General features: G+C 52.9%; 7 protein-coding genes across 7 annotated transcripts; 4 read left to right on the top strand and 3 right to left on the bottom strand.

Moving 5' to 3' along the window:
• Positions 1-522: 522 nt before the first annotated feature.
• CTAM01_04561 (uncharacterized protein) lies at positions 523-804 on the top strand (the record flags this gene model as incomplete). Its single annotated transcript, XM_060520591.1, has 1 exon — positions 523-804. The coding sequence occupies one exon, from the start codon at positions 523-525 to the stop codon at positions 802-804; it is 282 nt and encodes a 93-aa protein (XP_060384545.1).
• Positions 805-3,336: 2,532 nt separating this feature from the next.
• On the top strand, positions 3,337-3,752 carry CTAM01_04560 (uncharacterized protein; the record flags this gene model as incomplete). The annotated part of the gene is made up of 2 exons (XM_060520590.1): positions 3,337-3,654; positions 3,711-3,752. The coding sequence occupies 2 exons, from the start codon at positions 3,337-3,339 to the stop codon at positions 3,750-3,752; spliced, it is 360 nt and encodes a 119-aa protein (XP_060384544.1).
• A 2,235-nt stretch (positions 3,753-5,987) lies between these two features.
• On the top strand, positions 5,988-8,002 carry CTAM01_04559 (uncharacterized protein; the record flags this gene model as incomplete). Its single annotated transcript, XM_060520589.1, has 4 exons — positions 5,988-6,392; positions 6,467-6,940; positions 6,996-7,832; positions 7,895-8,002. 4 exons carry the CDS (start codon positions 5,988-5,990, stop codon positions 8,000-8,002), a joined length of 1,824 nt encoding a protein of 607 aa, XP_060384543.1.
• A 1,261-nt stretch (positions 8,003-9,263) lies between these two features.
• On the top strand, positions 9,264-9,650 carry CTAM01_04558 (uncharacterized protein; the record flags this gene model as incomplete). The annotated part of the gene is made up of 2 exons (XM_060520588.1): positions 9,264-9,401; positions 9,474-9,650. 2 exons carry the CDS (start codon positions 9,264-9,266, stop codon positions 9,648-9,650), a joined length of 315 nt encoding a protein of 104 aa, XP_060384542.1.
• Positions 9,651-9,726: 76 nt separating this feature from the next.
• CTAM01_04557 (uncharacterized protein) lies at positions 9,727-11,457 on the bottom strand (the record flags this gene model as incomplete). The annotated part of the gene is made up of 2 exons (XM_060520587.1): positions 9,727-10,718; positions 10,773-11,457. 2 exons carry the CDS (start codon positions 11,455-11,457, stop codon positions 9,727-9,729), a joined length of 1,677 nt encoding a protein of 558 aa, XP_060384541.1.
• A 1,863-nt stretch (positions 11,458-13,320) lies between these two features.
• Positions 13,321-15,768, bottom strand: CTAM01_04556 (uncharacterized protein; the record flags this gene model as incomplete). The annotated part of the gene is made up of 5 exons (XM_060520586.1): positions 13,321-13,971; positions 14,068-14,199; positions 14,254-14,598; positions 14,667-15,288; positions 15,356-15,768. The coding sequence occupies 5 exons, from the start codon at positions 15,766-15,768 to the stop codon at positions 13,321-13,323; spliced, it is 2,163 nt and encodes a 720-aa protein (XP_060384540.1).
• A 257-nt stretch (positions 15,769-16,025) lies between these two features.
• Positions 16,026-16,280, bottom strand: CTAM01_04555 (uncharacterized protein; the record flags this gene model as incomplete). The annotated part of the gene is made up of 1 exon (XM_060520585.1): positions 16,026-16,280. One exon carries the CDS (start codon positions 16,278-16,280, stop codon positions 16,026-16,028), a length of 255 nt encoding a protein of 84 aa, XP_060384539.1.
• Positions 16,281-16,295: the final 15 nt, after the last annotated feature.

The following is a 16,295-nucleotide window of genomic DNA, read 5'->3' as shown; positions in this document are numbered from 1 at the left end:
GACAAGGGTCCGTCCACTGACTGGGGCTCTGGGGCCCTGGGGGTGGGCGCGCAAGCTGCATGCTGCTGCAAGTACTTTGGGCCGTGTCCCCATGCGAGCTCTTTCACTGTCTGGAGACTGAAGCACTCGAGGAACGTCGCGGTACGTATCCATTGCTTTTGCCAGGGATTTTAATGGAAGTGGGAGGCAAGAGGGTCTGAGCTTTCATTCAGACCGACCCTTCCGTTACGTCGTTCTTTCTTTCCTCTCAAGCCTCTGTCCAAAGTCAATGTACTCCGTACCTGGGTATGTCATACAATGCCTTGGCTACCTTACCTTACCTGCCTCAGGTTCTGACATGAGGTAAGCAATCCATGGTGTCTGTACATTACATCCGTCAAAGCCCTAAAAGACACGAGGCATGCGAGTGATGGTGATGGTGATGGCCATGGTGATGATGGAAGCACCCGAAACAGTCTGCAGTCCAATATGACTTACTACGTACGCACCATCAGGACTCGTGGTACGGTCGAGGTAGCCTTCATGAACGAATGGCTGGACAGGCCACGCGAATGGGTACGCCATCGCGACTTCTCCCATGGAAAATTGTCTCGTAGGGCCCATTTTGTGTCTCAACCGCCTCGGGCGGTACCTCGAGTCTGGGACGGCGGCGTTGCTTCTTCCCTTTCCACCATCACCCTCCCTCCCACACCTCTTTCTCCTGTCCCTCACCGACCTGCAGTAGCTTCCCTCTCACCTTCGGGTCTGCACCCTACACCCTCATCCCTCGCCCCTCGCTCATCTGCAAGGGTCAACTTGCAATAGCAGAGAAACTCACCATCGATCCCCCTCCCCCTTCTTGGCCCTTTTCGTTTTTCCTGTGACTCTGATCTCTTGTCACACTCACACCCGCCTCCGATCAAAGGCAATACTGCCGGCTCTTTTGTTGCTCCTTGCTTCTTCCTATTTGTCTCGTCAACCTTACCCTTTCTCCGTCTCTTCTGTCTCTCCTCCTGTTCATGCAAGGTGGTCGCAAGACTAAGGCACAAGACCATTCATCTTTACTGTCTCTGCCTCATCTCGTCCCCATCTCCCCCTTTGCCCAATCAATAACCTTTGAGCCCATGAACGATCGGACAGCATCCATCTCCCTAGGCTTCTGCGGCCGAGAAGAGAGCTGCAAGACATGCGAGACATACTCTCCCACAGGACATGCCTTCTACCTGGCCTCACGAGGCTCATGACATACATCCACCTCAGCTTGGTATCCCCGTTCTATTGGAAAGCGTAAGAATGTAGAGAAAATCTACACTTCCCCTTTTGGCTTACTGCGCTCGCTCAGACTTTATCGCTAAGGAGCCGCGGCTCGCGCCCTCCCTTCTGTCAAACTCCCACACAATGGGACACACGGACGGCCAACCAACGTAGCACTCTCTGTTGAGCCTAGCTCGAGTCAGGGCTTCCACACTCTTCGACTTTCGAGGCGTCTATTGTTTCCAACGACAGACTTGCAGTCAGTTCGGCCCTACAAGATTGTCTACAGCACTTCAGTCTCTCTATGCACTCACGTTTATCCACAGTTGCTGCGATTGCTTCAAAGTTTCATCTGCTAGATGAGCCGAAAGCAAAGGACTATAGATGATGACCATTGGCGGTTACATATGGTCTTCACGCTCGTGCTCCCCCAGCCAGTCTGTGGAGAGAAAAAGTGCTCCCAATGCTGCGCCACTCACCATTCACTATGTACCACTTCCATCGAGAGACTGCTGGGATTGCACAAAGGGATCTGGGCTTGGTGCTGCAGCACGTTCCGTCTGCGCTTCGGCCAGCTGCCGTCATAGTCTCTAGGCCTTGATTCGAGCGATCCCTAGGGGCCATACCGGACGGTTCTGGCGACATGTTCCGATCGGGCCCCTACTACATCATATCTCTCTGGTTCCGGATACCACCTTCTCTCGGCCTCGAAGGCCGTAATCAAATCTTGAGAGGCCTACCGGACTCCTCCTGAAGCTTGTTCTGCGTCGCATGGTACTCTGTACAGAGTACTCCGTACTTACCGTGCTATACGACCAAATACTCAGTCACACATACTATGCCTGAACCATCCTTTGGAAGTTGTGGACGAGATGACGCATGACTCGAGGGTGCTCCTGGCCATGGAAGCCGGTTCATTGCTCCCGAAACGCCCGCCTCTCATGTTATCGTTCAACGATCTCATGACCCCCCTTCTCTGTGATGCGGGACCACCCTCGGAGTAGCCACGGGGTTGTTCATGAGCGCGTGAGATGGCGGTGTGGTGGTGGTATTCTTAGTGGTGGTGGCTTTCAACCTCAAGTTGTGACGAAGAGCGGCGGACCGCCTCGAGGGGTTCGACATCCCGTCGTGCTCCGCATGCCAGGCGCCCTGGACACACAAAGAGGGGCTGTCTTTAATGGCTTGCATCAGAAACGTGGGTAAATCCGCTCCATCATGCCCCGCCTCTTCCAACTTTCGCGATTGCGACAAGGGCACTCTCTCAGTTTCCTCCCCCCCTCGCTCTCAACGACTGTCGAAAAGCGAAATTGCAAAACCCCAGCGGAAAAAACCTCTCGATGGCTTTCCTTGGCCCAAGTAGACAGGCAACGCCAGACCCAGAATTGTCAAAGATTGACCGGACCGTCGAGCCTAGCATCAGCCGGCTTCAGCACTTGCAGGAAGAGCAGGTGAGCGGTGAAGAAATGACTACACCGAGAAAAGATGTGGAAATCCCGCGATTGCCGCCCAATCAGTAGGGCATTGCGCCACAAAACGACGTTGAGTAAAGAAAGTGAAAAAAAAACGTCCTCGTCGAGAGAAGGTGGGCGGTGCCCGCTGCGAAACTTTGCGATGCGGTCGGCGCGTCGTCGCGAGCCGCACGCGTTTGACGCGTCTGACACGTCTCCATTAGCGGGGTCGCGTTTAATTGCTTGCAGGACCCATTGGCGAATCAACGAGCTCTCGGTGAAGTATGGCTCACGCCATTGGCCGAATGTTCTCAAGCCGTTTCACTCGACACAGTGCGCCGGTTCCCAAAAGGCGGGTCCCTGCTGGCTACGTACCCGCCTTTTCCAACGTCACTCGTCGACTTTTTCCTTGAACTTCCCACCGACAGAAATGTAGTGTCGTGTATGTATCCGCATCCGTACTCCGAAACGTGGTCCACGTTCGATTCGTGAGAAGAAGAGTCCACCATCCTGTTTCGAGGAAAGGTTTCTGGACCCCGACGTCCTGCGGAGTCATCTATGGGACTGGAGACTTGCAGAGAGAAAGAGAGAGAGAGAGGTGGGCATTTGTCATGACTTGCCTCCGATCCCCTCTCCCACCCCGTTCGTCCCGTCCATGTGCGCAATTTCTGCCCTCTTGTGGACCCTACCCGTTTGTCTACCGTCCTCTCCCGAGGAGGACCCTCCATCGTCCTATCCGTCAAGTGTCAGTCACTACGGTAACTGGCCGTCCACCCTATGCGCCCAGCCAATCTCTTTCGTTGCGCAAAAAGTCGAGTGCAAAAGTCGTCCTGGCAACGATCGGGGGCACGGCGGGCGGGACACACTACCATCGAACTCCAGGCTATCCACCAGCAGCACCTGTCCATCATCGGATATGTCCCTCTCCCGCCCGCTGTGCCCCGCGCCGCCGCAAAGCTTTGACCCCGCGGGTGCAAGCGATTTGTTTCTTAATGCTGATGGATATGCTGACTTTTCGGGCAATCTAAGGTATCACATACAAATACATGCATTCCAATCGCACACTTGTGACATAAACGCAATACGAACCTATGTTGTTGCCAGATCTGCAATTGCGCAATGTTCAATTTGTGTGCTATTGAAATCACATAATAACCTTCGATGGGCTTGTATTAGCAAGCAACTGTCTCCTACAACCCCTCATTTTCTGCCTTTCTCGACGAACAGGCCGATGAAGCACGTCTGCTCAATATCCGACTTCAACTATATCCCCTACGCATGAAACACTATCCCTTCCAACGGTCCTATTTCTTATCAAACCCCCGCCCTGGTTCCAGGTGTTCTTCGAGGCCGTTGTGGTCAAGCCTGTTCTGGACAAGCGTCGCGGCGCAGGATCCAAATCGCACAGTTACTTCGCAGCGAATCTCCTAATCATGGTTTCGTTATCAATGATATGCTCGCAACTAACAAGTAGTTTCACAAGTTTACTTAATCATGTTCCCCAGTGGAACTCGCTCTCTTTTATCGCATAAGGCGATGACTACATTGAAAAACTATACAAGTTTTCCTAGGTGAAGCGGTATCTGTGCCTAGCCGCCCTGAAGACTCATTATGGATGTAAGGGATCTAGGAATGGTCTTATGTTCATCTTCATCCACGGTGCCGGGCCTCACCCAGTTCATAAGTCGTCCATCCTCTCTTGTCTTCTTCGATGATAATCGTGTCTGGCAATACAGCCAACTCTTGCGGTATTCAAAGCACAGACTAGGCGGTACCTGGCCACTCTAATCGATCAATGTCCTGCTTTCAGTACCTACAGTATGTCATTAGCCTTCCTATCTGTGTACCATGACCATCAATAAGAACTTCTCTCATCATTGAACTTGGCGGTTGTATTCTACGCCAAAAGGTTTCTTCTTTCTTCATCGTCTTTTTTTTTCCACCTCGAAGAAGGGGCCTCATATTAGTACCTCATTGAGAGGACAAAAGTTATGGTCATACGCTGTTCGTACAAGACCGTACTTCTCATCTTCAGCCGCAACGCCTATTCAAGAACAAGAATCATCTCATTTGATCTTATTGTCGCATAGCGAGATGATTGGTCTTTGATCAAGCCCACACTAGATGATGGGAAGCTTCAAGTTTTCAGCGATGATAATCAGATCTTATACCCAGGGGTCGTCTCAGGTAGCCGTACGCGTCTCGAACTGAGTCTTAGACGTACTGGGAGTACCATCCATCTCCAGTGACGCCACAGTCACCTTGGCTCGGATCCTTCTTAGCCATCGTATTAATCTTACGATCACAATATGGATGATCTCCCTCAATCAAAGCCTTCGAATCGCACTGGGATTTTGTGGACTCAATCTAACGCAACTAAGTATCATTCTCATCCTCTACGATTGATCTGGCATAGTTGTCACTGGCACTACACATCAGATGAGAGCTCATCAGCCCTAGATGAATGCGAGGTATATCAGGTGCTTTATATCCAGGTTCCTTATTTATGGATAGCAACTTTTGCTTCGCAAATTTGCGAGAGGCCCTCGCGTGCATACCACCCAGCCTCTTTGATGTCTTAAGTCATCATAAGTAATGCGTAAGCTCCTTTGCAGTATGTCATCTGCTTGATAGGAATTCAAAGTCTTTATCACAGCACTGAATTCTTCTTGCTCTCCTTGTCTTTGTTTAATCGTCTGTAAGCTCACCCCTTTTGATATGCCCATCATGTTGATGTCGAGAGCTTGTGAATCGATAGCTGTTCCCTTCTTTCACATCTGCCCTTCTGCTAGTATGGATCGTAGGCATTGCTGGTAGAAGTTTTACCCCTTTCTCTCAACCAGTCTTCCCTCATCAAGAGTCTCCGTGAAGAGCAAGAGTTCCATATCTTCCTGGATTTGCCCTTCTTGCGATGCGTGCTTCTTCCTGAAGCAGGCAATGACCCCTTGCTGGTGAAGATTTCTCTCGAGGACGCGAGGCTCACTGCTTCTCGACTGCTCCCGCTCTCGTTATGGTTAGGGCTTCTTCATGAGGCGGCAATTCACAGGTTATTGTACCCGCTCTTTTGATATTGAAGATTTCCATGGAGGGCGAGAGCTCTGGACTTTTTGTTTCCTCTTCTCTCTGCCTTCTCTTGTTTTGATTCTCTTTCTCCCCTCGACAACCCGAGTTTTCGTTTCTTTCCTCGACACTGTCAGCTTTCTTTCGCATCTCAGCCATCAGTATTCGCTACACCAGCAACTCAACGAGCTTACTTACCCCTTATCCATCACGATCATCACTTCGAACTTCATCAGAATCATCGTCATGGACCAGTTCAAGACTCACACCGCGTCTTCGGGTGGCCGAGACCGTGGTCACGACAACTGGAAAAAGACTGATCTAAGCGAGAATACCTGCGACTGTTGCAAGAAGATGCCCGCCGCCCTGACCGTTCACCAGTTGTGCAGAGAATGCGGCTTCGTCGTCTGCCGAGACTGCGTTGCCAAGGGCGAGATCTCGAACCGCGGCTCTCACGTTGCTCATGAGGTTGGCGACTTCGACTGGGTGGACCGCTACGCACTCTTGACCCAGCGCGCTGCCGGATCGCGCGCTCCTGGTCAGCCATCCGTGGCCATCGCCGTCCAGGACGGTCAGGCCAACACGCCTGATGCCTCGCCCACCAAGGGCTCGTCTTCTGCTCCCAAGAGTTCTGCGAGGAAGATGACCCAGGTACGCTATTTTCACCCACATCCGTCTTTTCCACCCAGAAGCTGATTTCCTCCCCTTCCTTCCCTCTTCTACAGACCACCCTCACCACCACCCAGAATTCGTCCCTGGCTCTCTCTACGCCCACAAAGGCAAAGAACTCCTCCTCCGCCACCACTCGCCCTTCCAAGAAGCCCAAGCATTCGAAGAAGAATAAGGCGGGCAAGAAGAAGCAGAAGAAGGGAAAGAAGTCGTACTACAATTCCGACTCCGACTCCGACTTCGACGAGATGGATTCCAGCGCGCCCTCCGACAAGGAGTATGTCCCGCCCGCGGAGGCAGGCGGCAAGGGGTCCGCCCCTGCCGCCACCACCAATGCGGGCAGGGCTGCTCCTGTCGGACTGGCGCAGTCCCGTCCCGTCCGCGCCGCTGCCATCAACACCTACGAGAAGATGCGCAGCGGCAGCGGCAGCGGCAACGTCAAGAAGGAGGAGCCCGAGGTCGAGGAGATGAAGATCTCTGAGATTCCCGAGGCCAAGGGAAAGCTCGCCGAGCAGGCCATCCCGGCCCAGGTAAGAATTGCACCTCTACTTCACTACAATTCTTTTACTCACGTATCATTTTCAGGATCATGGATACGCCCAGCAGGGTCAAGTCCAGGGCGGAGGCGCGTACCTCCATGCCCCTCAGTACGGCGAAGGTCCCCGCCACCTCGGCCTGCCTCAGCTTCACCCTGGTGCCGAGAACAAGCGTGCGGCGGCTGCTGCCGAGAAGGTCCCGGCTGCGAAGCGTCAGAACACTAGCAAGATGGACTCTCTCACTGCCAGCATGAGCTCCATGTCCGCTGGCACCGTTGGTGTTTCCAAGAAGGTCGCGACTCCTCAGAAGGCCAAGAGCTCTCAGAAGGGCAAGGCGCCTGAAGTCGCTCAGGTTTCGCAGACTTCCCAGTCTCAGACTTCTGGCCAGGCTCAGTCCTCCAACCAGGCTCAGTCTACCCATGCTCAGTCTTCCAACCAGGGCCAGTCTTCCGGCCAGGTTCAGTCCTTCCAGACCGTACCGCTTCAGCAGCACGCCTTCCCGCCTCAGCCCATCGCCCCGAACACCAATGTTGAAGAGCGCAACGCCAGCCGCCGCCTCGTCACCGCCGACCTGGGCGATCTCCTCGATGCGATTCAGGCCAAGCTCAAGCTTCACATCCGCGCCGCCGGTCTCACTCAGCGCCAGCAGTGTGACGTTGTACTTCGAGAGATCGTCCACAGTGCCTGGGTTACCAACATTGTCTTGACGCAGATGAAGCGCAACAACGGCGAGCTGCCTGCGATTGCAGTCTTGCGCGGCTACGCCGTGGCCATCATGTCCAACATGAAGCTGGGAAGATGCCCTCTGACGAGAAACTGGATCGACGGGACTGATCAGGCTATTCAGGCCGTTACTGCGGATCTTTCTAGCGTCACGCAGATCGATGTAAGTCATAGCTTATTTCTACAAAGGTTTGGAATGACTTTGCTAATACGTTTTTCGAACAGGTCGTTCAGCCTGCCTTTCAGCCTGGTCTTACCTACCCCATCAACGGCGAGGACGTCGAGGGTGCCAACACTCTGACGTTCATGTCGGCTGGCGGCCACGGCAACTAACATGTCCACGACCTATATCACATAGCACCGAGGACTCTTCTTGCTCTTTACTAGTACTACGACATCAAAAGGCAGCATTTCTTTCGAATAGCAACTTTTACATCGCTAGCTTAGGTTCTGGTATCGGCATTGGGTTTTCCGCGTCTTTGAGGTTGAGTTTTGGGCATTGGGTTTTCTTTCCTCTTGGCTTCACGTCTTCTTCTTATTGACAATTGGTGGTTCTTTCTTTCCCCGTCACGGAGTCGGATTCTTCGGCATCAGTACGCTGAAGATTGGGTCTGGATTGGTTTGGAACTGACTTTGGGTTTTGCGAGAAGCCCCTCATTTTCTCCTAATGCAGTTGGCCAGACTGGCGTTGAAAAGGGCGGAGGTTTAGGACAGACTAGGGTTTGGGATGGCTTTTCTCCTTTCAGCTCAGATACCCCCTTTCTTTCTCATTGTTTTGCCTGGGAGGGCTCATAGGGTTGTTAAAGCTGGGTTATCAGGCTTCAGTAGTATGCATTAATCAAGCATACCAGCACACATCATAATTCTCGGTCTCGCTCAAGTGACGTGGTCGTGCCGCGATGGGTAGGCTTCGTATGGTGCGAGTGTTTCAAAATGACAAGCATGACAAGCTCGCGATAACTTTGAGCCGCTCTTTCCAAACAAAAAACACCACTGGTCGGCTCACGTGTCCCTTCTCTCGGTGGCAAAGTGAACCTCTAGATGGTAGTCGCAGTCACCCAATACGAGGTAAGGAGTATATATATCAGCCCGCAAAAAACTCGCCCAACTACGCAATGACAATTTATAAAGCATTCAAAAAAGAGTTCACCACCGGTGTGGCTACATCTCTTGGTGCTCATGCTGGGATTCGAACTCGGGGTACTCGTATGCGCTTAGCCTGTCGTCGAGTAGGCTGGTTGGCGTAGATAATTGACGTTGACCATTAACCACTCCGCCACCCAGCCAGTTCGACCTGACCCGTCGACCTAGACGAGCGCCTGCTGGCTGGTGACGGGAATGGGTTTGACGGAGGCCATATACCTACCCTTCGCCCTTTCCTCGTTGTCATGTGCGGGAAGGTGCGAGCCGCTGAGGCTTGCCTACCTACCGTTTATGGATATCAAATTTCACAGCTCCTCCCTTCCCTGACGGGAGTCGCCCAACCTCCAGCTCTGGGAAAACAGCAGGTGGTATCAGCTGCCTGAACTTATCACCATCAGACCAAGCTCACTCAAGGACCGAGCAAGAAGACAGGACGCTCGAGACACACGAAATGAACACCACCGTGCGCAGCTTTTTCCTCTCGGGGATACAGTACGGGTATAGAACCCCCATCTGTGGTCTAGAGAAGTCTGTCGTGGTGGCATACATGAATCAAATCTTTGCTCACAGAGACATTGTAGTCAAGTTGGTGTGTTCCTGACCTATTACACCGATCAACATACTCGGCTCACCAACACAGATACAGGAGAACGACCACTAGGAGTGTATTGTCCCCCGAAGACTTACGCCCGAGGAGGAGAATGGGCTCGAGAAGCTCCGCGCCGGAAATGATCCCACAGAACAGCACGAGGGCGGAGGCGCAGATCACGTCAAAGTAAATGGGGGTCTCGACTCAGAGGGGACACAGCAGGCGAAAGAAAAGGATTATCTGCCCTAAAGTTTATTTACATAAAAAAATCCACCATATTACTTCTTTGTATCATAACATGAGGTGAGGGCTTGCGCCCGATTCTCTAGTAGCTGAACCCAGAATCCCACCAATGCTGTCCAACATGCCAATGTCCAATCGCTTCCATATCAGGCTTCCACCACGACGTCTCCCCGCGACCGAAGCCGAGGGCCCGCACGACCGAAACGGGGACGGGCTCCATGAGCCAGAGGCCAGTTTGCGAAAAGTCGTCGGCCAACGGCTGGACGGTGACGTGCAGCCACATGAGCACGAATAAGAGGTTCCCAGCTCTCCTGAGCGTGCGAGGCATCTTTGTAATCTGGGGCTTCATGGCTGTACAGAACGTTTGCTGAGTGAGGACGCCGAGCCCCGACAACCAGAAGAAAAGCGCTGGTTTCCACCACTTGGTCTCGGGGATCGCGCTGATGCTTCCGGAACCGTGAAGCAGGCCGGAAAGAAGGAAGGCGGTAGACATCCCAATTGCCTTTGTGCTACGCGCCCCTTTTTCGAGATAGCCACGTTTTACAGCCCAACTGACTGGAGCAGAGAAAGCATGTCGGAAGGTCTGGTGCCACCAAGCTCCCCAGAACCCGGCTAAGCCTCTGTCCAAGATCTGTGTAAAGGAACCAAAGACCGTGGAGTACTGCCACAGCTCACCCCGCATGGGGAAGACTCTGCTGAGGACATAGTACTGAAACAGATCATGAACGGAGAAGACCATAACGAGTGCGGCGTAGAGAATACCGAGTACGGAAGCATGCCTCCATATGGATAAGGCCCATGGTGGGAGAGCCGCGAGATGTGCAGGAAGGGGTAACGAATCGGATCCGAGGAAGAAGTATGGGTCCTCCATGATGGTAACCTTGGCGATGTCGAGGATCATATAGGAGATTGCGATGGGGATGACCTTCCGTCGCAAGAACTCTTTCTCGTCTTTGTAGGTCTGGCACCCCACGAAGGTTTCCAACGGAATGGTATCCATCTTGACGAGCTCACCCGTACCAGGGTTCTCCGGGGGAACTGGACTGGGAACCGACGAAACAGCCCAAGTCCAACCTGATTTACGTTAATATAGAGCTCGTTCTAGCATGGGGGAATGAGCTTCCTTACCGACTCCTCTGAAATTGGTGTAGAGGTCGATAACCCAACCCAGTCGCTCTGAAAAACATCCATTCTCTGGGAAAGTCTGCCAGTAGTACTCGTACTCTTCGAGGTTGACTTCAGGGGCCGTGACTTGGTCGGCTCTTCGCTTCTTGCTACTAGCTCGCTTCCTGAGTCCGGATCCGTTTGTTGGAGCTGCGCCAGCCGCAGACGACTTGGATCTGTTTGGGGTGGTGACACCCTTCCTCCTCCGAACAACTCTTTCATAGTCGAATTGTGGTGCCGTGAACACCAGCATAATTAAGTTGGACAGTATTCCCCAGAAGGCTGACAGGCCGCTAGCATAAGATATGGACATGTTGGTGCTAGAGGTGCCCAGCAAGATGTCAATGTTGAAGATGACGATGAAGGCTAGCACAAGCCATCTTGCCTTGTAAAGCCACGGCCGTTTGGTGTGCGGAAAGGTCAAGTAGAGGATGGGGACGATGAAGCTGGCAAAGATACCATAAGGGAGTACAAAAGGTCGTGCTTCGCCGGCGGCGACGCGAGCTTTGAAGGTAGCACGGTAGCTATCGCGAACTATGGTGGCAAGCAAGGGAGCGCTGATGTTGGCAAGGCTAGGCTTTGTAGCGTTTGCTAATATCGGGGCGGTGAGGCCTGGGATACCCAGTGGCGTGGTGATGTCAGCTGCCATATTGCTCTCGGTCTGGATAGTTTCCTTAGACTACAGCAAATAGTATTTTGCCCCAGGAAATAGACCTCTCGAACGCCTAATGGTAATCGGTGATGGTGAGCCAAGAGCCGTAGGAAGAAGGGAGGATGCAGTGTTGTATAAATAAAACGGCATTAGCTGTAGCTAACTGCGTATCTGTCTGACTCGCACATTACACGAGACAAACGAGACACGGCTGAGTCTCCGAGTACGGAAAGGCGACGGAGGCGCTGACTTAGCCACAACCAGGATTTTCTGGTGGGAGAGGAAGGAAGCAGTAAACACTTGAAGCCTCTTGAGAATAGTTGGTATGGTTCCGATGTCTGACAAGAGTCTGCCACACAATTTGGTCCAATGCCCTCGTGGATTTCGGCGTGCTTGGACCAAGTTGTCAGATGTCGTTTCCAAAGCGAACCCGAGTACGGTTGTCGCGAGTGGGCAGAACGGGATGGTTCAAGAGCCCGTAACCGGTTTGAATTGGAGCGAGGTGGTCGGAATGGCAGATAGAGACGAGGGTTCAAAGGTAAAGGCCCCGGGCCAGCAGCAGTGCGATGGGCTGAAATTATGCGACGTGTGGCGTGTGTGGGTGAGTTGGATGATAATTATGGATGAGGCGAGTGGGTGTGAGTGTGTGCGTGCTCCTGTCGTCCACAGAACATGGCAAGTCAAGATGTGTTTCGCCCCTTTGGAAACAAAACTGAGATCTCAAATAGGTAGCAGATTGTGGAAGGAGAATGGGATGGCAGTGTCATGCGAGCAAGGATGGATCAAGTATCGGGGTGTAAGATAGTGGGCGAGATAATGGGCAAAGGGAAGTAGACGGATGGAACTAATAAACAGGGTAGGGGTATTGTTTTCACTAGCTGCTCTCTCGTTTGTCCCTTTCGCGCTTTACACTTGTGTTTTTCTGTCTAATTAAATCGAATAAGGCGTGCTGGCGTAAGGTAGTAAGCGTGATGAGCTGAGCCGGCGGGAGACGAGCATAAGGCAAGGTACGCAAAGTCGCCGCATCTTTTCGTCTGACGTCAACCAGGCCGCCGGTCTGTGAAAGAGCCGGAGCCCACTGCTTCCTCTGCTTCCCCTGCACCTGCACCGCCAGTCGTGTGGTCACAAGAGGCAAGAGTGTGGAAGGCCCGCCCCACGCAGGCTTCCCGGGCCGCTACCATCTTTGCACGGCACCTGCCTCGGGTGATGGGGCCTTCCCTGAAAATCATCGGCCAGGCGAGGTGGCTCCCTGTCGGATCCGAAGGAAGACGAATCATGGGGGCCATTCCTGGTGGACTCAGTCGCCCGCTAGCTGCGTGTACATAGTGGGCTGATTCGCTAAAACCTCCTATGCATCAGCGTCATGAAGGTGCCTTACCTCCTCCTACATGGTATAGGTATGGGAAACTGCTCTCTCAAAGAAACGACAATGCATGCACGGGTACGGAGCGTGGAAGCACCGCCACATTACGATCTTAGGCCTAAGCTTGATCTTCGTCTGCTTCTCTTATCTATCATCGGGTCATGATGAGCTTCGTCTTTCTTCGGCCACCGCTTCGACCGTTAACAAATGGAACGCAAGCATGCCAATACAGGATACACCGAGTCCGCATCGAAAGTGGCAATTCAACAAAAGAAACATAGAAACAAAGATGCAGCTCACAGGAGCTGAGCCTGTCAGATAACCTTGCAGCCTTGGAGATTCGGAGGGTAGCAAGGGACCGAGGGGATCTGGCATGTGCCAATCTGCCGTGCCCGATCCTATTTCTCCGAATCCAGCACTTAGACGATGCGACCCTACCTTACATTACCTTTCGGATAACCTTGTGCCTTAAACCAACATGCTAGGACACCATGCACTCATGAACCCTCTCCCCGCGATTTCTGCCCATCTTCTCGTCCCTCGTCTCTTCGACTATCCCATCGTGGTAGAGGTGTCGTCGCCATCTCCGTCATGTTCACCTTATCCTTTGCAGACCGCCACAATGTGTTCCAAGCATCCCCCAGCCAGCACCCCATCGATGGCCAAGTTTGAGAGGACTCGGCACACACGGGAGCGTCTATATCCACTACCGGGGTTCCTCGCGACTTTGATGCCATCTTGACAACCGTCGGGGCCGTGTGTATCGAAGTCGCGAGTGCCGAAGTCGCCGGGCTCGGTGGCCTGGGCCTGGCATTGCGGGACGAAGAGTCTACGGCTGAGTCGAACCTGTCTCGAATGTTCCACGCATGAGACAATCGCGTTATCAGTCGAGATCTCCTCGTTTTCTCCATGGGAGGTTCGTGCGTCCCACAGTCTACACTGCCGTTGCCTTGCCTCCTACGGTTCCCTGCCGGCTTGACAATGACCAAAGTCGCGATAGTCATGAGTACGCTGGCGACCGCCCATGTGCCAAAGGCCGCCACCGAAAAACTGTATATCGGAATGGGGCCTTCGGACGTGCCTCGGGTGGCATTCTCGTTTTCGTTCGAAAGGTCCTGAAACTTGACAATGTCCGTACTGAGAACCGTCTGCATAGAATATCATTGGTTACGACATCCGATCAGCGCATTCGTGTTCTGCCTTTCTTCCAACAGCAATGCTCGACGGGGGATATCTTGGCTTACCGATACGACCGTGACTGGTAACAATATCAGGGCGATGAAAGACAATTGCTTCATCGCGGACGAGTCATCCGCCGTCAGCACCGCGATTGTATTCATTTGCTGAGTCGAGTGATGCGCTTGCAACCGTTGAATCTAAGCCGTTTAGCGTTCGCTCCCCTTGATTTGACACTCTTAGTCGCCGCGTACGTATTCTTCTCTGTTCCTCGCAAGTTTATCCAGTGCTGATGCCCTGTCCAACAAGTCCTCGATCTCTGCCATTACCAATGTCAACTTCTCCGTAAAGCCTTTGATGTGCGTCCGGATGTCATTGGCGTGGGAATCTCTGAGAGGGCCGAGATGCCCGGCCACATTTTCCACGAAAAACTCTCGGAGACGGCGGAGAACCCGAAGGTTATTCTCAACTTTGATGACACTACCATGCCGAGTTTCCATCAAGAACGCCATTCTACGAAGGTCCTGGGCGTGGATTGATGCGCTTGCCTTGTCATCCACCGTCTCGTCATCGTCATACGGATAGACGTAAGGCTTGGTCTGCATGACATCTTAGCATAGCTCCGGCTCTACTGCGCCTCTCGCATTATGTGGCGAGACGGACTCACCAACTCATGGAGCCTCTTCTCTGTGTCCTGGACGTGATGCGAAAACATCCCGATAGACCACTCGGCGGCCGCAAGGAGACTGTCAACGCTGATACGGAATCGCTCGGGGACGTCAAGCGACTGAAGCGCATTCATGTCGTTCGCCATGTCGTGTTTCAAAGCGTTCCAAAGTAGGTTCTGCGTGCCGTGACCCCTTTCCGGATGATACGATCGGGGGCTTGCGAGCAACCACACCGCCGTGCCCTCGATAATGTCAAAATGGACGTACACGACCGCGGAGTGCGTCTCCCACCGCGGTGTTCTCGCGGGGTCCGCGTCCTGGGGCAGCGCATGTGAGGGATACTCGCGGATGCTGAATAAGGTGAGGCAGACCTGAATGTGCCTACCGCTACGACCTAGCACCGCCAAGCTGGTGGGCTGTTCTTGACCAGGGCCCGAGAGCGTCTTCGTACAGCCCTTGAAGCCCGCGAAGCTCATGCTACTGGCGAAGCTCCAGGAGTCACCGCCGCTGGTAACGAAGGTCAGGAAGTGAGCCGGGATCTGGTGGTAGGTCAGGATCTCCAACAGCACGTCTTCGCTGAGGTTCAGTAGCAGCGAGGTAGGCCACATGCGCTCTAGCAGGCTGGTTACGCTGCCATTAGTGCCCCTTTTTGCTGTTGCGCCTGATTGCTTTCGATGAGCGGACTCACATCACTCGTAACGGAGGGTCTTTTTCAAGGTATTCAGACTTCCACGGGCCTTGCTTCGGATCCGGCCAGGCCAGCTTGTTTCGTAAGTCGTCGATGTTGCGTATGATGTGTAAGTCGGCCTTCTCCCTACTGTTTTTATCGTTGGCAACCTCGTCGACATCGAAATCGCCCCCCGCCGCCGGAGATCGAGACTTTCCCGTGCCAAAGTCAACGACTATCAACGGATTATCCTTCCGTTTCTCTTGGGCCTCGTCAAATACTTGATGTTTCCTCTCGGCATAATGCTCGATGCGTGCCTTCAGCGTCGCCCGTCGTTCGTCTTGGCAGAGGAGGGAATCTGGGTACTCGGACGCTGCGGCGAGTTTCTCCAGGAAGAATCTTCCTTGGTCGTTCATGATCTCTCCGAGGATCATTTGTCGTAGCTCTGTTTTGAATCCCTCCCTTATTTTTTTATTATTTTTTTGAAATTAGTAAACACAGAGGGCTGGAGTGCTGGGTACCATCCATGTGAGATTCGATAACCGTCAACTTTACTCTTGGAAATTGATTTGTATGCTTTCAAATATCTGCAAGGCAGTGTGGAGGTTACTTCACCTCGGAGATAAATCTGGTGCTTTCGCCTCACACGGCATTTTTCGCATCGCACCAACATTGCGAGTCTAACTACTGCCTAGCAAGCAACATGGTTTCCGGGTTGTACGAGAAGGCAGTTTCCTATGATTTCATCACAACGGCCACCGACGTGTTCAATATGGATAGATGATCTGTGGCACAGGAGAGGGGCAGGAGAGGAGTAACGAGTAAGACAAAGACGGGAGAGTTCAAGTTCCATCCGACCCGTTTTACCTGGCAAGGGGGATTCTGCCTCGCAGAATAAATATACACAGAGGAAGCTACACCAAAATCTCCTCGACCTTTTGTGCATTGCACCACGATACTA

Source organism: Colletotrichum tamarilloi (assembly GCF_030869305.1).
Source record: "Colletotrichum tamarilloi strain Tom-12 chromosome Unknown Scaffold_11.1, whole genome shotgun sequence".
In the NCBI taxonomy this organism is placed as follows: domain Eukaryota; kingdom Fungi; phylum Ascomycota; class Sordariomycetes; order Glomerellales; family Glomerellaceae; genus Colletotrichum; species Colletotrichum tamarilloi.
Note: the sequence above shows the minus strand (reverse complement) of the source record. Positions and strands in the feature narration are given on the sequence as shown.